The sequence below is a fragment of the Olea europaea genome, unplaced genomic scaffold (genome assembly GCF_002742605.1).
Source record: "Olea europaea var. sylvestris unplaced genomic scaffold, O_europaea_v1 scaffold1932, whole genome shotgun sequence".
NCBI classification, from domain to species: Eukaryota; Viridiplantae; Streptophyta; class Magnoliopsida; order Lamiales; family Oleaceae; genus Olea; species Olea europaea.
In genome coordinates, this window is record NW_019237150.1 from 123574 (window position 1) to 146683 (window position 23110).

Here is a 23110-nt window from a genome sequence, read left to right on the forward strand (position 1 = left end):
CAATTTAGGCTACGTCCACGGGCAAGTATAGGAGGATTTCACTATAGTAGGAGAATTACAACACTCTCTAAATACAAGGAGATAACAACAATTAATCTCTCTTGTAATATGAGAATACAAGGAGGTAATACTTAGGAGAAACTAATATATTTTTTTTCTCTCTACTCTCTAATTCCTCTCAAGTTGCTTGCATTCTCTCTCCCCACATCTACCTCTATTTATAGAAATTGTTAACCTCCTTAATGGAAGTATCTACATGAAAACAAGAAGAATTTCAATAGAAATTTTCTTCTTAAATAGTCAAATATGGTGGCTAGGAGAGTTTCACTTCAATTTTGCCACTTCCAAGTTGTGATTGGTGGAAAGGAATTCAAATTCAAGTTGGTCACTTGCAACTTGAAAACTTCTTCATGAAGTTTCAACAATAATTATTGGAGTCAACAATTGTGACTTTAATATTCAACAATTGCCTGTTATTATACTTTAAGAATTAGGAGGGGATTGTATGTGATGTAGAATGGATTGAGTTTCAACAGAAGAAATAGAATAGATGCAGAAGAAGAAGGAGAGGACAGAGAAGACAACAGAATTGCAACAGAAGACAAGGAAAGGAAGAGGAAGAAGCACAGAAGAAAAGTAAAAGAAAGGAAGAAGGAAGTACCAGAGAGAAGAGCACGTGAGAGAGGGCAGTAAAGCCTGTTAATTTTCCATCTTGTCTTCCTTTTTCTTTCACTTCAAATACACCACTTATAGATAAAAGTTATGGGCTTGGGTCAAGCCCAAATACAAACCCAAATTTAAAAGTCCAAAATAATAAAACACAAAAGTAATCAAATAGATGTCCTCATCAATTCCCCGTGGTGGGAGGAAAACTCGACTTTGTCGAGTGGACAAAACGCAAAAGGCTGTAGTCGATCTGATATCCACAATGTTCTAAATCAAGTCAAGGGGGACGATTTTTCTGACGAACCAAATATCGAAACTCAATAAATGACGATATTCTCAGCTGCAAATTATCCCCTAGAATATGATTTGACTAAGGTGAACTGGGTAAAATACAATCTTGTTGACTCCTATAAAGCTCCACCGAATTAGGATCACTCTGCTGAAGATCGATTCACCCAACGAACAAAAAAGTACTGAATCTTTCCATCATCGATCAACACAATTTGTTCATCTAAAATAATATAAATTTTATCTTTGTGTGCTGCGACAGATGGTATTCGAAAAGATATAACAAAAGATTCAGTGTTGAAGCTCCAATGTAGAGATAGAAAAGGATCATCAAAAGGGTTAAAACAACAATTGTAAGCAACGAAGTCTTTAACAATTAACATAGGGTGGTGGTCATAATGTGATGAAAGATCATTGATATACGTGTTTGGGCCAACATGCTTTAGAATTTTAAAAAGACCAGCACTATAAGCTTGAAATATAACATAATCCCTAATATTAGATTCAAAATTTCGTTTATGCAAATCATCTTGAAGTTTACATAATGCATTACTTGCTGCAAGTTGTTTATTGATCTCAATATTCAAGTTATGAAAATGTGATACAACTACCTCAACCGACATTGACACCTTAGCATGTAGGGACATGGGGATAATAAGATCTAAAGTTTTCCTAGGTTCATAATCATGAATGACTTTAAAGGAACTCATATTTATAGACCGATTCACAAAGTTGTTATATGTAATTTACACTTTTGGGAGGATCAAATTCCAATTCCCAAGAACATCCTTGAAAATGGCATGATTACACAAATCATGAGTACCTTTGGACTGTATAAGAGTATGATACACAACATTTGACTGAGAGGTATCGGGAACAAGGGCTACAATACCTAGATTTATAGGAAAAGTCCAAATGCTATATAAGGAGGTGTTCTCACTATCATCCAAGTCATCAAATTGTTCAAGTTTAAGTTCATATATTTGATCTTCTAATCACTCATCTATTATAATCTTTCGTTCTTCAGTGACTAAAGCTTGACTAGGACATTCAGAAGAGATGTGAACAAAGTTCTTGCAGTTGAAGTACTGCAAGTGAGAAGAAGCCCTTGGAATTTCAGAAATTTTACCCTTATTTTCCAACACAGGAGGACCATTAGATGGGAAATGTCTTTTGATAGACTTAAGAGGAGGTAAAATTACGAGATTGGAGGGTAATGGTGATCGCGATTTTCATATGGAGTACTAATAAATAACTCATGATCTTGGGTTAAAGAGTAAGCATGATCAAGAGTAGTGAAGCCTCGAAGGAAAAGCTCACGCCTAAGTTCATCTCTTAGAACTCGTACAAACCTACTCAAAGTCGGGTCTCATCCTCAATGAGATGACATTTCATTCGAAATTCCTTAAATTGAGCAATATATTCATTCACTAACCGATTTCCTTGTTTAAGGGCAATCCATTGAGTAAAAACTTCAAAATCTAAGCAATCATAAAAAATAAGATTGTCTAATTTAATGTCTTTGAAGAAACTCTCCTTATGACGAGGAAGGGAATGAGTACTGTGATGGTCATAGGCTTGTTCTCACCCATGAACTTGATCCCTATCACTACGATCGTGTCGAAAATATTTTTGATCTCCTCATCAATGACAATAATGTCTATTATGGGATACTTCATAATTATCAACGTCAATCGAATGAAGGATTTGCTTAAAATTGTTCAAATTAGTGGAGAGGGCCTTACTCTCTTCAAGAGTAGCAGTCATCTGTTTTGGATAGCCGCTATTTGTTGGGAGAGTGCATCAAATTGTGAATGGTCCATGTATAGGTATTGAAACTAGAAGTGACAAGACGACTAGTCGACCACTATGCATGCACTGGACTAGCGGCTAAATAACGTGCAATAGAGAGATCAATGATCAATAAGTTCATGCAATGAAAAATAACAACTTGAGCCCATTTTTTTAAAATTTAAATTTTGGGATTAAAAAAATCCAAATACGGCATGCTAATGTTGCTAGTATATGTAAAATAGCTAAGCAAGAGTCAAATACTGGTCAAAACCTAATCATGTAAATTAAGTAAGATGAAAGTGGAATTTAACAGAATTAATGGGTCCAATTACGTGAGTTTAGGTAAAACTGAAATAACAGTAGCATACAAAAATATTGATGCAATTTTAAAACGAAACAGTAATATAAACCAATAATAAATAAAAACAGTAACTTTTCTTTCGCTCGTTGAAGTAGCTATGCCAAATCAATCATAATAAAAAGAGGTACTTGCAAAACGATGTTAGAAAATACATTTTTTTCACTTTTTTTTTTTCACTTTTCTCTTTTCTTTTGTTCCCCTTTTTTTTTAAATTTAATTTAATTTAATTTTTTTTACTTACAAAATCAAGCTAATTTACATATAAAGAAAACATGACAATAACTGAGCCCAAATGCAAATATTAACAATGGAAGCCCAAGACTACGAAGTGGATCGTGTCTGCAGATACTAGGCTGTTGATTTCTGTGGAAATCAGCGTCAGCAAGAGGTGGGCTGCTCGATTGGTGAAGATTATAGTGGGGGTAGAAGTTGTTAGAGGTTGTATTGGTTAAGTGGTGGTACAATTGCAGGTAACTAGGTGTGTGATAAGGGCAAACGGTGACAGGGAAGGTGCGACAGCGTTTGGAGTGTGCTTTGGGGTGTGTGTGTGTGTGTGTATATATATATATATATATATATATAACAGACCTTTGGTGACACTGTTGGGGGAATTGCAGGGGCTGTGTGTATGGGTATATTGTTTAGTTTATTCTCTTCACATAATCTTGGTGGAAGTTATAGCAAATAGAGCAGTGGCTATAGGAGTCGATGTATTTCCATCAAGTTTAGCTCCGATACCACTTTGATGTAGAATAGATTGAGTTGCAACAGAAGAAATAGAATAGATACAGAAGAAGAGGAGGACCTAGAAGACATGTAAAGGAAGAGGAAGAAGCGAAGAAAAGTAAAAGAAAGGAAGAAGAAAGTACCAAGAGGGGCATGTGAGATAGGGCACTAAAGCCTGTTAATTTTTCATCTTATCTGTCTTTCACTTCAAATACATCACTTATGGATAAAAGTTATGGGCTTGGGTTAGGCCCAAATACAAACCCAAATTTAAAAGTCCAAAATAATAAAACCCAAAAACAGTATGTTTCTTAAAGTATGTGATAAAGTTATGTTCTTGAGGGCCATAATAAATCCCCTCAAACATTTGTTTCTTGAACAAATTCTCTTTCTTGTATATCTGTAGAGGAAAACAAGAAATTTGTCCTTAACTAATATGTTTCTGCAATGTTATTTGTCATATTTTATTCTTAGGTTATATATGCATTTTGTATGTAATTGAATTTTTGCCCTCTTTTCGCAGAATACGTTGGACATAAATAAAGTGGTTCACAAGTACCCCCATAGATTCAAATTTAAAGCCTACTGGCTCCGAGTTTCACTTAGCTGAAGGAATTAATTACGATGAGCAAGTTTCTCCTTCACTCAACGCACATAACTTCGACAAAATTTCACTTCAGTATGTTCATCTTACATGACTTCAAAATCTCTATTTTGCATTGCCTTTTCTCACATAGCAGGTTGATAATCTGTTCAAAATATATATTTGGCAGGCATCCTATTTTGGTAGTAAAATTCTATGCACCTTGGTGCTATTGGAGCCAGCGCCTGGTATTCTGAATCCTTACGAACGTTAACAGGCTTTGAATTGATTTCTCAATTTCCATCCATTTTTAATATTCATTTTGGGTATGAATGAGAATACTGAGGAGCTGTAGATTATCTAACACTTCTATCCCATGTTTGTTCAGGAACCTTCATGGGCGAAAGCAGCCAAAACTATAAGAGAAAGGTCAAACCAAATCTTTTAATTTTTTATGCTTTCTTGAATGGAAGTTGGACACTATCATTATGATATCATTCCATTTCAAAGCTTATGTACAACTTTGTTTCCAGATATGACCCAGAAATTGACGGTCGAATTCTTATGGGAATGGTTGATTGCACTGTAGAAACGGAGTTATGTAGAAGGTACTTCTAGATAAAGCTTTTGCCTGCATAATATACTATCATCCAGCAGGATAACTGATAAATATTTTCCTATTTACGCAATACGTCTACTGTAAAAGTGTAATGTTTCCAGTCCGATTGTTGTTCACTATGTTCTAATTTTGGTATGAAGTATTCTTTCCAAATATTTTGTGGGAGGGAAGATTATGAATTTTCAATCGTGGATACAAATATATCCTTAACATACTGAAACGACTGCCATTATTGGTATCAAACCTAGAGAGGTCCCAAATGAATGACTACTTGAATCAGGGTTTTGAGCATAAAGATTCCACTGACGTGTAAAAAGTATGCCTAGCCCTTGGGGATGCTGTACCATTGGTCATGAATTTGGATTGTGTGCAGTATAATTTCAGGAATTTATTTATGTTGGCCATCTTTTGATAATTTGATCGCATAACATATCTTTTCTTCCTTAATTGTTTATTTCTAATGAATGTTCAGGCATCACATAAATGGGTATCCATCTATCCGCATCTTCCGCAATGGAAGTGATAGGTAATTGATTTTTTTGTCGTTCCTTAATAAAAGCTTTCTGCAAGGCTTTCAGATTTGATGCGTACTTGAGGAATGTCTATCATCGTTTACTTTGCTCAATTATAGATATATACATATAAAATTAAGCATTTGCCTGACTTTAAAGGGGCATGAGGTGAAATCAAGCTGAAAATTTGCTTTACTTTTGGACTTGCACTTTCTGTGTGTGTCTCTTTATCAAAGTCACAATCATTGGAACTTGATACCATATCATATTGCATAACTGTAACCCCCAAACCTCCTGGGCACAGGAAAAAGGGATAAATTCTTGATTTATCTGGTTACCCATTAGCAGCTGGATCTGCCTTTTACATTCATTCTGAGATTTACTCTTTTCCGTCGAAAAAAGAAGCATTTGACTGCTGTCAGCTTATATCTCTTACTGTAAATATATCTCTTTTCCGTTGATAGTTAACATTGTATCTCGACTCCATTATATCCTAAGATTTGCTGGAAACCTGTTTGCGCATTAGCGTGTTCTCAAGGAGAGTGATAATTTGCATGCCTTGGAGATGAAATTTTATCAATTGAGTTCTTGTAATGTTTCAAACAACGACACCTTTTACGAGTCACTATTTATATCTGTTTCTACTATGGGTATAATACAAATTTATATGGTCCCTTTTTACAAATTCATTTTGCATGTTTTGCCTGTAGTCAGCTTATATCTCATAATTGTAATTCAATTCACCACTTTTATTGATGCTATTTTTGACAGAGATGAATGTGATGATAATGGTTGGCACCAATGTCATGAATCATATTATGGAGATCGAGATACAAATAGCCTAGTTAAGGTCAGCATGTGCCTACTTCTTGAGAAATTATTTTGAAAGGTATTACAAAATTATGAAATAAGGAAATAGATAGGGAGTAGGAAGTGAACATCTGTTGAATATAATTGGACCTTAATTTTTAGCCTTTTATAAGACTGTGAAAGGAGTTTGATCCTTACAGGCAATGGAGAATTTGGTTGCACCCGTTTCTTTGCAGTTGCAAAAGGTTGCTTCAGATAGCTTGCCTGCCAAAACCAAAGATGATGCAAAAAAGCCTGCACTTTTAACTGGAGGATGTAGAATTGAGGGTTCATTGGATGTGAAGAAGGTAACATTTGCGTTATCTTGAGATGTGTTCCTTCGAAGTGCAGTGTACATGCATGATCCCCATCTTTGAAAAAATATCCATATAACTTTTTTTTATGCTTAATATATGATCTTTAGAATGCCACGTACTTTGCAGGTCCCTGGAAATCTTATCATATCAGCTAGTTCAGCTTCTCATTCTTTTGATGCTTCGCAATTGAACATGTCACACGTTATTTCCCATTTTTCTTTTGGTAAAAAGAACTCTCGGAGGGTAATGATAGACATGACACGAATGTTGCCATATATTGGTGGAAGCCATGACTGGTCGAGGTTGAATGGCAAGTCATATATCAGTAATCCAAGTGATTCATATGCAAATATCACTGTAAGTTTCGTGTCTCTTTACCCTTCCGTGCCTTATTCATATGTTGAAAATAGTGTTATAACTCAATAATAATTAAAGAGAATGATCTATAGCTAATAACATCAACATCTCCTCAGATCATTAATCTATTTTCCTATTGTAGCTTGTGTAAAGTTTGAAAACCGCACATCTCATGATGTTCGTTAACTTTATGTCAGTGACTCCTACTGCACAAATTCAGAGAGATAATTATGTGAACAGGGAGATTAATAAGACGCGTCCAAAGTGTTCTCTCTAATCTCATTAGGCATTATGGTTTACTTATGCAGTAGAATAGGCGTGGCCTTGCAAGAAAATGTTATATTTATACAACAATCAAAGATGTCCTAAGCTTGCTGTTTAAAGTCCACAACAATCAAGAATTACTTGATTCAATGGACTGACTAAAACATTATGAGAAAGGGAAAAGCATAAGCCTCATACAATAAAATAAATTAAGTCCACTCCATCTTTAGTACACAGCAATATTTTTGTCCATAACACATACTATAATTATAAGTATTAAGAAAATTAATTATGATTAAGTCAGTCGGCATAAATTAAACCATCATCACATTCTTTATTCTTTCTGTTTCAGCATCCACCTACACTTGCAATTTTGATTGCACTGCATCAAGATATTCTGATCCCCCATTTTTTCCCCATTTACCCGGTTCACTTTCAAGTTAATAGACTTGTACTCTCTATAAATTGGAATGGGAAAGGAGATGCTTAGTTTAATATCTAAGAAACTAGATAATTTCTATTTCATGTTAAGAAGTTACTCCATTTGATGAATGTTCATGCTGCTGAAATAATTAACGTATTTAAGTTTCTAAGATTTGCTTCATTATGATCTTGTAATAAATCTTTGTATAAATTGCATTGTTTGCAGATCGAGCATTATCTCCAAGTTGTGAAAACTGAGGTTATGACAAGATCCCATAAATTATTCATGGAATACGAGTACACAACTCGAAGTAGTTTGGTTCACAGTCTTGATTTCCCAGTTGCAAAATTTCATTTTGAGCCATCGCAAATGAAGGTATTTATTTGCTGAAATAATTAACGTATTTAAGTTTCTAAGATTTGCTTCATTATGATCTTGTAATAAATCTTTGTATAAATTGCATTGTTTGCAGATCGAGCATTATCTCCAAGTTGTGAAAACTGAGGTTATGACAAGATCCCATAAATTATTCATGGAATACGAGTACACAACTCGAAGTAGTTTGGTTCACAGTCTTGATTTCCCAGTTGCAAAATTTCATTTTGAGCCATCGCAAATGAAGGTATTTATTAAGTGCATATTTGTATGCAGCTGCATCCTGTGTTTCTTCTTTAATAATGTCCATTATTACACAATCCTCCTTGCCAAGTGCCAAACATGACATGCGTGCTTGCCTTACACCGTTTTGTCCGATATGTTTCAAATCTTTCTTTCCTAATCAGGTCTTCATAAACCAATCGAAGTCCTCTTCGCGCTTTTTTAGAAATGTTCGTGCTATAATTGGAATTGTTACTACGGTTTGTTCTGTTTCCCTTTACTTCTACTTCTATTTCATTTCTGCCTTTATTAAGAAATTTTCTATTGTTCCAATTTCATATTAGCCAAGACAGACGACATTTTTCATTCTTTCAGGTTGTTGGGATATTACATGTAATTATGTACAACATGATGAGAGCGAAAGCTTCTGACAGAGAGTCAGAATTAGTTGGAGTATAAACAAAGTCAAGTTCTGTAAACATCCTGTATTTGAGATGCTGTATTAAATGAAGTTGATCAGTGTGTATTTTGCTATTCAAAGTTCTACAATGGAAGTATGAGAAAAACTACTATATATTTTAGTTGTTCTTGCTTCTTTTGTTTGCTCCAGTCATTTCACTCTACAATTCTTTAGAAATTAAAAATAAATATGAGGTCTGTTTATGTTTAAGTAAATAATTCTTGTTGATTTGATGTTATTAAAACTAAATTTTATACAATATATCAGCCAATCGAAATAATTAGCCATTATTGTGCATATTTGAAGGTGGACACGATTAAATAGGTGGCAACAAGACTTGACCTTGGGCCTTTTGTTGGCCTTATATCAGTTGAATCATTTCATCTATAAGTTTAAATTGTTAGAGATGAGGTAAATTTATTTGTTTCAAAGATGTTAAATCCGTGAACCAGGAAAATTATCTGCGAGCATTTGAATATTTTTCCCAGGTTTTTAGAAGAGCTTTATTACTTCTTTAATGACAAACATATATGCAATAACTATGTATAAAATATAATCCAAGAAAATTAGACAATTTATTTTCTTTTATACACTGAAGATTATACACAAATATGGCACTGGCCAGTACCAGGTTTCCACGGGACTAATTTCTCAACCGTATATAATCAATACAAACAAGAAGATTCATTAACGTAAGAAAAAATAAAAATAAAAAGAAACCATTTTCAATTCCAAGTGCACATCAAGAAACTAAAAGAAGGATAAATGAACCAAGAAAAGTTCCAATGGAGCCAATCACACTCATGTCAATTGAAGCACCACCATTATTCGTCGGAGACTCCTGACCGGGTGCCGGGACGGGGTTTAAGTCCACCCCGGTAGGCGGAGAATCTTCAAAGTTAGGTGGTGGAGACGGGGCCGGTACCTCAGCTGATGGTGAAGGAGGAGATGAAGTTGGCACTGTTTGCTTGGAACGGTCGCTTCTATCTGCCATTACAACCACTATCAGTTTTTCATTCTTGTGACAGTTTTCAGCCACTCCACTTATGAAGTAATATGGTCCTGATTGATCAAACTTGAACACTGTGTGACCATCAGAAAATTTTGCAATAGGGGATGCTGTATTGCAATTTGTGTGGTCATCCATAGTTACTTGTAATACAGAGTCTCTATCAGTAGGATAAACAAACACTGCAATTTCCAAAAGAATTATGAAAGTCAGAAGATAGAAATGTGAAGGATTACGAAAGCAAAATAAGTTAAAAAGGAAATCCCGAACAAACACTAGCAAACACGCTGTATTATAGTGATTCATCCTCAATTTGAGTTACAAGATTACAATAATAGTCTCACGCCTCTAACTAAGTGTGTCACAGAAAACAAACCTCTAAGAAGTCGTCGTTCGTCCATAGTAGTGGACAGAAGTGTATAGTAGGCTCCACAAATTCGAAGGGAAAAAATCCAAATGTTGCTGGTGGGTAGCTAGTTAGCTAAATGAAAAATGGAGATAAAACCATCACTTACATAGGGTGTCACCAATCTGAAACCGGTTCATCTCTGCCCACTGATTGTAACTGGCTGAATTTGGATCATTAGGGACTGTCCAACTGCCCCTGGGACCTCCAACCCTGAATTCAAAAGCATTACCTCTTTGAATCAGTAACAAAACACTAAGAACTCCCAATACATGAAGGGCTTTTCCGTTTGATCTTAGAACAACAGTTGGAGCCATTGATGAAAATCGACCAATGGACTAATAAATTAGTTGTCGTGTCAAAATCTGAAGGATTGGATTCAAATGAAGCTACTGGGATGAAGACAATTGTGGATGTAAAGAGTATTTATAGGTGAAGTTTGTACGGCCTTAACTGTGGAATTGAAGCTTCTGCTTCTTTTTGTTATTCTTCTCCTCCTCTTGAGGTTTCTTCGCTTACAGTGCAAAGCATAAGGGGATGAGCCCTTGAGCTTTTTCTGGCCTTTTCAGTAAACCTTTTCCCTCAGTTTATACTTTGCTTTTGATCATGTCTAGAATTTACAAATCTTGCAATAGGGTAATGGCATTAAAAGAATATCAAGAGAAGTATTTATCCAATTAGAAGCACTAGTTTGTCCAATTCTTAAGCAGCACTCGAAATTTGTAAGCAAGGAGCGGTAAATAAACAGAAGAATGCATGCAGTTGGCTCCAAATTTACAATCAGTCTCCGTTTCTTGTTATTATTACGTTATTGAGCACGCTGACAGAAATAAAAGATGACCTCCTTTGCCTTTCTCTAACGATAATCTATTGATGCTGACTGGAAGTTCATAGCCGGACTTTTCGGAATCAATACTTCTCCAAACTTTTCCTGTCCGATGCATATGATTCTAGTCTCTTGACAAGAATCAAGGAACAATCAAAGACATATCATGATATAGATGTACAGAAAGATGAAAGGTTGAAAAATTCGAAATACTAGTGTTGAGTTAGATTAGAACAGAAAGTATTAAAAGATGTTAAAAGCATTATTATAAGTACTACTCGAGGGCTTATTTGATTTTTCACGAAGTAAAAACTTCCTATCTAGAAACGTTAAGTAATATTAGTACAAAATATAACTACGAAAATCATATTAGATGTTATGCGAAAATATATTTCAATTTAAATCACCGCATGTACGATTCATTAACAAGTAATAAAGTGGATTGTGAGTCCAAGTATTGTCTCACAATGATTGATTTAGTTGAATGTGTTTGTTGTGATGAAATTATAATTAAAATAAATTACGTATACAATTATGAATGAATAAACTAAATTAGATGCAAGTAGTGTTTAAATGCAAGTTAATATCTTTAATGAATAACAAACATACTAGGATCGTGAATTCCCATATAATAATCTTTTTTAACCTTAGTTTTACACTTTGAAAACACAATTGAATATTGAATAATCAATATTCCTATTATATTTAACAATCTCTCTCGAGTGCTGTAAAATCTATTATCATATATAACCCGATTATATCTCTATTACGGATGCAAATATACAAGAATGCATTAATTTTTATAAATACTTAAAGATTTATATAGAGCATAGAGGTATAATTCTATTTCCTATCGGACCCTATGATGATTTATATCATGTCGAGACTATTTTTCTTCTTTCGATGGCATAAAATAAGCCATCATATTTACACAATTACCCTGCATAATAATCAGAGAGACGAGAAATTCATACAAACCATTTAATACTCAAAAATGTGTTTTTAATATCAAACAAGTAAAACTCAAGATTAAAAACTCATACTACATGGTTCATCGTACTCTTAGTACATAAAAATCTATGTTAGCATGGTGTAAATAAGAAAACAAAAAGAATATTGAAGAAACATCACCTCATTAATTATTGATTTGAATCTTCGTGTTTCTTGCTTCCTCCTATGCTCTCAAAATCCTCCGAAATATATTAGAATGTGTGATGAATGTTTAGGGACGGCCTTAGAGTTTTAATACACTTTCTAAAATTAGTTTCCATAAGAATTTTAATCAATTAAGGAAATCGGACTTTTCTATAGCATAGTACAAATCAATGCTGTAGAATAGTTAAAAAAGGAATTTGGCCCTCAAAGTTGTTGAAACCATGTATGCGACCGCATGAAAGTACCACGCAACTGCATGGTAGTGTTAACTTTCCAAAAGTTACATTTTAGTCTTTTAACTTCGTTTTCTCATCTCTTGACCTCTTTTCTTATTTCTTGTTCTTCCAACAGTCCATGTCTTCATCAAATCAGTCCCTAATTCTTTGATATCCTCGTTTCTGCTCCCCGATCATCTTTCATTATTTAAACTTTGGTTCCTAAATTTTGATTCTCTCTCATTTAGATCATTTTCTCATAATTTTTCGCCACATTCATCAATGTTGTCCTACAAAACATAATTTATACAAAATTATGCCATATTCCAACATAATTACTATCAATTGTCCATGTTTTGATGCCTAAATAAGTGTGTACAACACACTTATAATTAAACAAGACAAGTCAGTCCAGCCGAACATGATTATAAGATTTAGACATTCGACTTAAGAGCATGAAATGAAGATCACAAATGATTAAAACTTAATTGACAACCCTGGACGCATTCTTAACATGTTTTGGTAGTCAAGAGTTAATTCTAAACAGACATGACTTGAGAAGAAAACTAAAGCTCGTGGCTTATTGAAGCAAATCTGTAAATAAATGGTTTTCAACCGCTCCCCCACAATAAAGAAGTGTTACCGTATCAGTTAAGAAGCCCGCCGCCAATAAATCCTGATGCACCGTGTAATCGTGATAAAAGCTCAAATTCGCTCGATCACAGATCCACAGTTAATCTCAGCAAGAGGAAGGCGGGATATCAGCACGAGGGTGAAACAGCCATCTTACAAAGCACAGAACAATCACATTTACGAGCAATGGAATGTATAAAAAGAGACCCGAGTATATCCAGCGATGCTTGTAGACGGATAATCCATATAGTTCATAATAGCTTATAATATATAAAATCCAAAAGAACAGTGTGCCTTCATTACAATCATATTATCTGCATATTCCCAGAAACAAACACACTAGGTAAATCAATCAACACCATCTTCATAGCAACCCACGTATCATGTGAACGATGGATGCCTGGGGAAGGGATGAAGAAATGAAGATAATAGATGAAGATCACATCCCGAATGTCATAATTTCGCATGTCCACTAACATGGACAAACATTCTATTAAGATAACATGACAATACTAGGAACTAAGATGTACTGGAAATGAAGTGTGTATATATATCATACAAGCACAAGAATACTGCAACGCAAACTCAAAATCATAACACCTTCAGCACTAACAAGCAATTTGATGGCTCCTGGGGAAGAAACAGATGACACGGCTCAAAAACCATGAATTTTGATATGCTCCTTTTTCACGATCCCAGCCTGAACAAGAAAGGCTGAGACGTTCTTCCGCTGATCACCTTGAAGCTGAATAACCTGGCCTAGTTCTGGGTCCTGAACTACAGTACCATTGCAGCAAAACTCTTTCTTAAGGTCCTTGAGTATTTTATTATAGCTGAATTCCTTCTTCAAACCCTGCACAGTAGTCAGGCTTTTCCTACCATTCCGCTGCTGTACGCGAATGTGGACATAGTCTTTTGACCCAGCATCAGAGTTCTCAGCATTTGCATCAGCAAAAGGATCTTCGTACAAAGAAATAATAAATAAATAAAAACCCAAATTAGTCATTTGCAAGCAAGATGGAAGTAATTCCATTCTACATTCCTGACATCTAAAAAGGCCATTGGCCCAATAGGGAGTAGGAACAGTCACTTCTGCAGACTTATTTCTACCTGTACAACTTCTTATATTCTCATTGTGTAAACTTAACGTGCAAATAATTTTTATACATCAGGTAGGATTCAAAATGAGAAGACCAGATAACTATTCTAGGAGACAAAGGGAATAAAAGAATGGCAACCCAAAAGCATTAAGAGTCTGGATATCAATAAAGAAGAATATTTCAGATAAAAACAAAGCAGCATACCAAATGCAGTTGGAGTTTGGATGTCAAAATCAGACATGAAAGTTGGCTGTTGTATCAAATGCTGTGTAACCCTAAAAGCAGCTGAGATCTGGATAAAGAAACAAAAAATAATAATTATCAACTATCAGTTCAAACCAGATTATATGGTCATAGACAAAAGGAGATTTGCCAAGCTACATTTTAAAGCCTTGATGAAAGGAGAAAGAATAATCTGAAAAACAATTAAAAAAGAAATCGTAAAAATGGTCAGCTTGAAAAACACACAAAGGTCTCCAATTCTAACTTGGGAGGAAATGCATAACTGCCACAATCTTCTCTCATTTCTTAATTTTAGACTTTAGTGCACATTCATAAAAATGTTCCTAGAATTATAGCATTAAATTGAGGACAACATATAGCCCCTGTTTGGGCTCCTGCTCATCTTTTCAATTGCTCATTCTCCAATAAAATATTATTACACATAAATCCAAAACTTTTTCTTATTTTTTAACAACACATTCTCCAAAAATTACTATTCTAAAATACCTTTTTAACGAGCCCAAACAGGGGCATAGTGAAGCATGCTTCAGAACTGAAGGTGAAGAACACAGGCTAAATTGTCATTAGATAGAGGGACAAGTCCAGATAGTCCCAAGATTTTCCAAGCGCTGCTTAATGCAAAAAGGGAACTAATAATCAACTTTTGCCTATATATCTAGTTTTCCGACATTGCCTAATTACACTCCCTAATGGGCACAAAATTAAAGGCACAGAATTCCAGCAAGTCCCTAACTTCCTACACCAACAGTCACTAAACAACTACAGTAAATCTCACTTTCTGATCTTATTTGAAATATAAAAAATTAAGGTAAGTCACAGATAACTCATCTATACATAGATTGGCATTTACAAGAAACGCAGATCATAATGGAGGTGCAGTGCAATTGCAATTCTCCAATGCAACCAATGAACATCACAAATTTTACTGGCATGCACAAATTATACCCACCACACCCCACCACTCAAGAACCAAACTAAATGCTTCACCCATTCTCACTGACTAACATTTGACATTATAATTAATAGTACACAAAATTAATAAACCAAATAAGACAATATTTGATAGTTAGAGTTAAAGATGCAGTAGTTCTTCATTTAATAATAAGAATACAGGAAAAGATATCATTATTCCAAGCCATGATTTAAAAAATAAAAAAATACAGAAACTATAACACCAGCAGAATTCAGCATGAAACTCCGTAAATATATAGCAAACTGGCCTTCTATATTGTTCGGTATGAGCAATTCTGAAAGCTTAAAAGATAAGCTAAGTCTTAAGAAAAAATGAACCCCTCCAGATTATACCATAGAGAAACAGAGAGTTCACGAAGGGACCAAGACTTCCAGTAAGAGAGGGGGGCAAAAAAAAGGAACCGAAACCTCACCTTGATCAGGAAAGCACAAACAATAGAAATTTCAGTTATTTATAGTATGAATAACAATTCAATCAACCAATATATATAGAAATAATCCCAAGGAGTTTATCAAAGATTAAGACCTTCATCATCTAAAGGAAAAAAAAAATTGAGGAACCCAAAACACGTTCGGATCTATTCGAACAAATAAAAACAGAAAAACACAAAGAAAGAAAATCCAATTCTTTATAGCATGCAGAACTATTTAATCATAAACAAATAAGCCAATTAACAATATTAATCCCAAACAAACAATCAAAATGCACAAAACAAAGTCAAAAAGGAAAAACCAACACCATCAGATAAAACCACCGTGCAGTAATCGAATCGGATCTGAAAGGATCGTCCAATTAAAAAGAGCAACTGGGATCTAGCACTTACTTGATCCGAAGACCAGGGTTTGGCAAGAAATTGAGGTATGCAATTAAAGAACCGAACCCCAAATTCGGAGAAGCCCCGAGCAGAGATTGACAGAAGTCAGTGCTTGGGTAGAAAAGAAAGATCCCAAGCGTTCAAATTGAGGTTATAAAGAATCGAGATTAGGGTTTTCTAATATGGATTGTGGATAATTGAGGAGGGTACGTGGCGATGATCCAGAGCGGGTGTACGCGGGATTTATTTTTTACGGAAGTAGACAATAGATACTCTGCGTATGTTTTACGACGAAGCGCCAGGCCTACAGCCAACGTGGCTAAATTATTACGTTCACGTCGCAGTGTGTGTGGATATGGATTGGATCAATTCAAAATATTTTGCCTTTTATAGCTTCTCTGTTTTTTTTGTTTTTGTTTTTTTCAATAACAAATGATCAATTGGATCTATTTTCATGAATTGTGGTCCTTAATTAATAATTAACACGGCATGTCGATATGACAGACCAACCTATGTATTGATATAGGTTGAATCTAGACTCTAGACGAATTCAATCACTTTATTCTTTATGAGACATGAGAAAAAAATAAAGTATTTTCGTTGTTATCCCTTTATCCTCTATAAGACGTGAGAAAAAATTAAAGTATTTTCATTGTTATCAATTTTCCTTCTAAAGATGTGAAATAAAGATTAGATACTATCGTTCATTGAATGTTCGGCTTCCACTTTTTGAATCACAATGCTTAATTAACACGACATGCATGTATGACTGACTGACCAACCTATATATGGATGTAGACTAAAGTTTTCCCATCTTAAAATGTAAGAGGAAAATAAAATATTTTCGTCGAACTTGATTTTCCTTCTTTAGACATAAATTAAGATACCTTATGCATTGAATCCTCAACTTTCACATCCAACTAAGTAGTCACTTACCTATAAAAAAGATGATCGTCTAATGAAAAAAATGTCTTACTATGACTAGCTAATGGTAAAAGAGTTTGAGCCCCATTATTTCTCATTACATTAAATTAAAATTTTTCTCTCTCCTACTTTTAATCATGCAATCTTCAATAAAATAATATTACACGTAAATCAAAAACTTTTCAACCATTCATTTTTCAAATAAAATACTATTCCGAACGTTATAGTGAGAAATAATGGTGCTTAAACGGGGGCTAAATATAGTATAATAGTGTTTCTTGATATGTTCAAACTTTAAAATAAACTACTTTTTCACGCATTGAAAATAGTCATCTTGGGTTAACGTCACCAGGTCGATTTTGACAAGGAAATCACAATCTCATAAACTACGCAATATTCTTGTTTTATTACATAAGGTGCATATTTCATTGGATGAGATAATTTTTATTTTTTAAAATGAAATATATCTGTATACGTAAGACCAATATCCTAGCCACTGGCAGACCCAAGTGGGTCATAGGATCACGTGATCCCCCAACTTCTGTAGTTTTTTTTTTTTTTTAATAAATCCCATTTAGTATCGAAATTTAAAATTTGATATAAATCAAAATTAACAATTAATTTTAATAATATATTTCATAGAATCCTTAATTTTTTAACTTTTATCAAAATATACTAAAAATTCAATTTTAACCCCCACCATAAATTTGAATTTTTTCTCTTACTCTATCTTACTCTCTTCCTCACACATTTTACCAAAACTTTAACCCATTTAATTTTTAAAATTTGTCCATAAGTTTTTTTTTTACAAATTATTACATCCACTACAAATTTTCACTTTCCAATAAAATTTTCAATTAATTAGAACATAAATTTACATTTTCTCCTATCCTATCTGTGTACATAGAATGTATTTGAACTGATTATATCCAATTTAACTTATATTTAATGAATTTTATTTATTTGCTTGAATAGAGGTCATGTATTTTTCCTTTTGATCACTTGAATTGATTGTTTATATTAAATTTACTGAATTTTTTAAACATAAATATGTATTTTCTTAGGATGAGCAAAATATTAATAAAATAACTGTTTGAAATCAAATAGATAAAAACAACGAGCAACATAATAATGAAAAAAATATTTTTTAAAGGTAAATTTGCATTTTTTCAGGTCAAGTATTAAATCATTTAAAAGTCAAGAACGAAATATTTGATTGTGCAAGTTTAATTGTGCCCCTAATAAAAAATTTCTACGCCCCTAATCCTAACGAGAAAACTAATGCATTTCATGGCTGTTCGGCTGTTCCAATTCTGCCAATTGCGATATGAGTGCATGGCGATTCAAAAGCAATCACAATCCTTCATAACTTGCAAAAAGAGTGGAAAGATCTACTCAAAGACCTTCAGTCCCACAAGTATTCTTCGACTTGCCTAGAAATTTAGCCTGCTTGATGAGGATTAAATTTTTATGAAATGAAATATGCTGTTGAAAAAATATAAGTTCCATAAATATGTAATTATAATTAATTATTTACTTTAAATTAAATTAAAATCTATATTTTAAGGGCTTACTAACAAACTAGAATCAACCATGAATCACTTTTCCATTTGCAGAAAGCATATCGTGTCTAGACAAAAATTTAAAAATGACACCTTTATTTTAGTGTCTTCTTCTACTTTGTTGCATTTCAAGAATAGACTGTATGCAACCCACTAGGCCCTTTTCCTATATAAAATCTCGTGAAGAAATTAAAAATTTATATATTTTGCACCTTCTATCAAACAAAGAAACCACAGGGAATTTAGTTGTGGTCCGGCAATATATTTACTTTCAAGTCTGTGACTTGGGAATCTTGTGATTTTATTTGAAACTCCATAGATATATAAATCTTTAACCGTAAACTATCACAAGAATCAGATTGGCGTCCTATTAAGAGCATTTACCATGAAACTACTACAAAGTACAACAAAATGAAAAACTAATTCAAGACGAAATAAGAGAGACACACAAGACTGAACTTTATTTATTAATGGGAAATCACATCAACGTTTAAACTTTAAAGACAGACACAAACAGGACTTATACAAAGAAAATTTGCATACTAGAAACCACGACTCAACAGAGACGATGGTTAAAAACCAAAGGACACACAGACTTCATTAGAAAGACAATCATAGGTAAAATACCCACAGAACTACAGTAGAAGAACATTTAGAGGCCACCACGGAGACGGAGGACAAGGTGAAGGGTAGACTCCTTCTGGATGTTGTAGTCGGCAAGAGTCCTTCCATCCTCCAGCTGCTTTCCAGCAAAGATCAACCTTTGCTGGTCCGGAGGGATACCCTCCTTATCCTGAATCTTGGCTTTGACGTTGTCGATTGTATCTGAACTTTCCACCTCCAAAGTGATGGTTTTTCCAGTAAGAGTCTTCACAAATATCTGCATGCCTCCCCTCAACCTCAAGACCAAGTGTAGAGTTGACTCCTTCTGAATATTATAGTCTGCCAATGTTCGGCCGTCCTCAAGCTGCTTACCAGCGAAGATCAGCCTCTGCTGGTCCGGCGGGATACCCTCCTTGTCCTGGATTTTAGCTTTAACGTTATCAATAGTGTCGGAGCTCTCAACTTCAAGGGTAATTGTCTTCCCAGTAAGGGTTTTGACAAAAATCTGCATGCCACCGCGAAGCCTCAACACCAAGTGGAGAGTGGACTCCTTCTGAATATTATAATCGGCCAAAGTACGGCCATCCTCGAGCTGTTTACCAGCGAAGATAAGCCTCTGTTGGTCTGGTGGGATGCCTTCCTTATCTTGGATCTTGGCTTTCACATTATCAATAGTGTCGGAGCTCTCTACCTCAAGTGTAATAGTTTTCCCGGTAAGGGTCTTGACGAAAATCTGCATTCCACCCCTCAGCCTGAGCACCAAGTGGAGAGTGCTTTCCTTCTGGATGTTGTAATCGGCAAGAGTGCGGCCATCCTCAAGCTGTTTGCCAGCGAAGATTAACCTCTGTTGGTCTGGTGGGATGCCCTCTTTATCCTGAATCTTGGCCTTAACATTATCAATGGTGTCGGAACTCTCCACCTCAAGGGTAATGGTTTTCCCAGTTAGAGTCTTAACAAAAATCTGCATTCCACCCCTCAACCTGAGCACCAAGTGAAGAGTGCTCTCCTTCTGGATGTTGTAATCAGCGAGAGTGCGTCCATCCTCGAGCTGCTTGCCAGCAAAAATCAACCTTTGCTGGTCCGGGGGAATGCCCTCCTGCTCTGTAGACTAATACATCTGCACACGCTTTTTTAGCGTGTAACGAACACGTTCTTCAATAATTAATTTTGTTCATTTTTTCCTATGAACTATTTTCACAAAATTTTAATTAATTTTTTAATCTTTGCCAGTGTACATGGGATCATTGTTGCCCTTTTTTGACTGCCTTCTCAATAAATTCTCACCTAAAAAGGTACAAAATGGGCCCATTGCTGTCAGCGGTAAAATAAAATATAAAAAAACTTAAAATCTTGATTAAAATTGCTACTGGACACATGCTCATTGTTAAGGGGGCGTTTGATAGACATTTTATGTAAAAATATATTTTAGAATAGTAAATTAATGTGAAATGTGTGGTTAAAAAATAAGAATTTTTTTTATTTACTTGTAATATTATTTTAATAAAGAATGTGTGGTTAAAAAATAGAGAAAAATACATTTTGAAGAAAATAACTACCAAACGAGCTCTTAAAAACTTATTAATCAAATATCTCCTTAATCAAGCCCCCGTTTGACCCCCATTTTTCGAAATAAAAATGGGTGGAATAATATTTTTTTGAAAAATGAATGGTTGAAAAAAAAGTAAAAATTTTTAATTTACGTGTAATATTATTTTATAAAAGATTTTGTGCTTGAAAATAAGAGAAAAAAATAAAATGTAATGTAATTTAATGTAATGGGATCAAACAGGGCCAAATATGCAAATTGCGTTTCGGTTTGCGTGAAATAAGTGTCTTCAAGAGCGTGTGGGGTATAAGTATATGGGCCCACCTCTGACGCAATGGATGACGTTATATATCTTGGTGTGCTGCGGTTTTGGCTTGACCAAGTATTTATTATGAAAAATAAAAAATATTAAAAGGAGTTTGGAGGGAAAGAGGAGACCGTAGAATAGTCTCGACCATGCACGACTCAATCTTCTTGACCTGTATTTTGGCATGTTCAAGGAGGTTCTGTCTATGCAAAGGAGGTGTATTCAATTTAGTCGGTAGAGTTTTGATTAGTGATTCTTTTCACGAATAGAATATTTTGTGGTTACGTACAAAATATTTTATTACGTAAATATACAATTAAAAATGAATATAAAAATAGAGTTTGAAAATAATAGTAGTCGAACAAGGGTTTAAACTTTTAATATAAAAGAATTTTAGTTTAGGTGGACTTTTAACTCCCGTTTATTTTCCATTATTTATCTATTAAAATGAAAAATATAACCGTTATCTATCACATCAAACCACCATATTTGACTTTCTATCTCTTGTGTAGGGTCCGTAACGGTTATATTTTTCATTCTCATTTTTATATTAATATGTACCAAACGAGACCTTAATATTGTATAAAAGTGTCTCTATTTGGTATGAATTAAAATTTAAATTTAAATCAAAATCAAGAATTTATTTTAACTACATATTTCGCGAGTCCCATAATTTTTCAACCCACATTTCATCAATTTTATCAAAATCTACTAAAAATTTAATTTTAATCTTAAGATATTCAATTTTATATGGGTGAAATTCACATCACAATTTTTGTTGACTACAACACATTTTAATTATTATAAATATTCCTAAATATTTCTTATTTTTACATTTATATTTTCATTTTTTTTTTTTGAAATCATCAACCCTCTATTTATTTTCACATATTGTCTGTAGAGATGATTTTCATCCAAAATATTTATTATGAGAGCTAAAAAGATATATTTATCTCTCTTATTTAACAATCGAAATAAATAGCTAATACAAAAATTAAACAAGATATTTTCCCATATTTCCAATGCACATCTATAGAATATTTGGATGAAAAATGTTATTAGGGACAAAATATGTTAATTTATTAAAGATAATAATGACAATGAGCCCAATAAAAAGTTGAGGGACATAAAAACAAAAGTGAACAAATGGTGGAAACATTTCTTGTAATTAAAATGTGGTGCTAAAGTGTGTGTGTGTGTGTGTGTGTATATATATATATATATATTTTGTGAATATAATTACTAATTTTATATTAGTTTAGTACACAAGATTGAATAGACAACATGCACTGCAAGAAATTTCACATTTTACAACAATTTTTTTTTGTAAAAAGCTATTTCGATATTGTTTCGTTGAAAAAAGTTGACAAAATGCAAAGTCTTTAATTTTAACGTTAAAAGTAACATGTATGTTAGTAATATAAACAAACCAAACATGATACTGTGAAGACTCGCAATAATTAAAAAGTGATTGACTACAAGACTTAGGCACCATCCGGGCTCCCAAGTCCGAACGATAACAACGGAGAGAGTCCCACCCTTTTTACATGTCATCGTAAGTGGTAAATGAATCCACATATGATAGTTCCTAACTTTTTTGGTATCATAATTAGCTTCATCCAGGCAAAATGATCGTAAACGAATTTCAACTTCAATGCCATGGAAATGGCTCATTAAAGTTGTTGGATACAACTAAGAGATCGTTTAACACATTGGTAAGGATCAAATGCCTTATCTAGAGTCCATGAGAAGGTTGAAAAATATGTCATTATGGGTTTATCTTTTCATATAGCAGATTGGTTTGCATTTTATATAATGATCGAGAACAAGATGAAAAGATACAACAACTCATCCAAGATATTCATGTGGAATTCAACATCCTCCAAACTAATGTTGACGATTAATCCATTGAAGTACATGGATAGGCTATGTTTAGGGGATCAATATGCCATCAAAGTTAAAGAAATTGCATGAAGC

The 23110-nt window shown here is 33.9% G+C and overlaps 4 protein-coding genes and 1 pseudogene across 5 annotated transcripts; 2 read left to right on the forward strand and 3 right to left on the reverse strand.

Annotated features, from left to right (window-relative positions):
- LOC111379106 overlaps positions 1–8150 on the forward strand; it is a 13085-nt pseudogene extending 4935 nt beyond the window's left edge.
- An 88-nt stretch (positions 8151–8238) lies between these two features.
- LOC111379119 (protein disulfide isomerase-like 5-4) lies at positions 8239–8953 on the forward strand. Its single transcript, XM_023002452.1, has 3 exons — positions 8239–8382; positions 8543–8617; positions 8733–8953. Exons 1-3 carry the CDS (start codon positions 8269–8271, stop codon positions 8814–8816), a joined length of 273 nt encoding a protein of 90 aa, XP_022858220.1. The 5' UTR covers positions 8239–8268; the 3' UTR covers positions 8817–8953.
- A 417-nt stretch (positions 8954–9370) lies between these two features.
- Positions 9371–11374, reverse strand: LOC111379120 (early nodulin-like protein 3). 2 transcript variants are annotated; one of them, XM_023002453.1, is made up of 2 exons: positions 10342–11374; positions 9371–10008 (listed from the first exon to the last, which is right to left on the reverse strand). In XM_023002453.1, exons 1-2 carry the CDS (start codon positions 10547–10549, stop codon positions 9560–9562), a joined length of 657 nt encoding a protein of 218 aa, XP_022858221.1. In that variant the 5' UTR covers positions 10550–11374; the 3' UTR covers positions 9371–9559. The 2 variants fall into 2 exon arrangements, with proteins under 2 accessions (XP_022858221.1, XP_022858223.1); XM_023002455.1 differs by lacking the exon at positions 10342–11374 and adding an exon at positions 10203–10335.
- Positions 11375–13308: 1934 nt separating this feature from the next.
- LOC111379121 (protein translation factor SUI1 homolog) lies at positions 13309–16349 on the reverse strand. Its single transcript, XM_023002456.1, has 3 exons — positions 16201–16349; positions 14366–14453; positions 13309–14021 (listed from the first exon to the last, which is right to left on the reverse strand). The coding sequence occupies exons 2-3, from the start codon at positions 14400–14402 to the stop codon at positions 13717–13719; spliced, it is 342 nt and encodes a 113-aa protein (XP_022858224.1). The 5' UTR covers positions 14403–14453; positions 16201–16349; the 3' UTR covers positions 13309–13716.
- Positions 16350–19114: 2765 nt separating this feature from the next.
- On the reverse strand, positions 19115–20385 carry LOC111379122 (polyubiquitin). The gene has a single exon (XM_023002457.1). It carries the CDS (start codon positions 20245–20247, stop codon positions 19330–19332), a length of 918 nt encoding a protein of 305 aa, XP_022858225.1. The 5' UTR covers positions 20248–20385; the 3' UTR covers positions 19115–19329.
- Positions 20386–23110: the final 2725 nt, after the last annotated feature.

Excerpts from the sequence above, each read along its gene's own strand:
- LOC111379119 (XM_023002452.1), top strand. The coding sequence starts at position 8,269 with ATGACAAGATCCCATAAATTATTCATGGAATACGAGTACACAACTCGA. Across the intron at positions 8,383-8,542 it reads TTGAGCCATCGCAAATGAAG|GTCTTCATAAACCAATCGAA; the intron begins GTATTTATTAAG and ends TTTCCTAATCAG. Across the intron at positions 8,618-8,732 it reads TAATTGGAATTGTTACTACG|GTTGTTGGGATATTACATGT; the intron begins GTTTGTTCTGTT and ends TCATTCTTTCAG.
- LOC111379120 (XM_023002453.1), bottom strand. The coding sequence starts at position 10,549 with ATGGCTCCAACTGTTGTTCTAAGATCAAACGGAAAAGCCCTTCATGTA. Across the intron at positions 10,009-10,341 it reads TCAGATTGGTGACACCCTAT|TGTTTGTTTATCCTACTGAT; the intron begins GTAAGTGATGGT and ends TGGAAATTGCAG.
- LOC111379121 (XM_023002456.1), bottom strand. The coding sequence starts at position 14,402 with ATGTCTGATTTTGACATCCAAACTCCAACTGCATTTG. Across the intron at positions 14,022-14,365 it reads CCAAACTCCAACTGCATTTG|ATCCTTTTGCTGATGCAAAT; the intron begins GTATGCTGCTTT and ends CTTTGTACGAAG.
- LOC111379122 (XM_023002457.1), bottom strand. The coding sequence starts at position 20,247 with ATGCAGATTTTTGTTAAGACTCTAACTGGGAAAACCATTACCCTTGAG.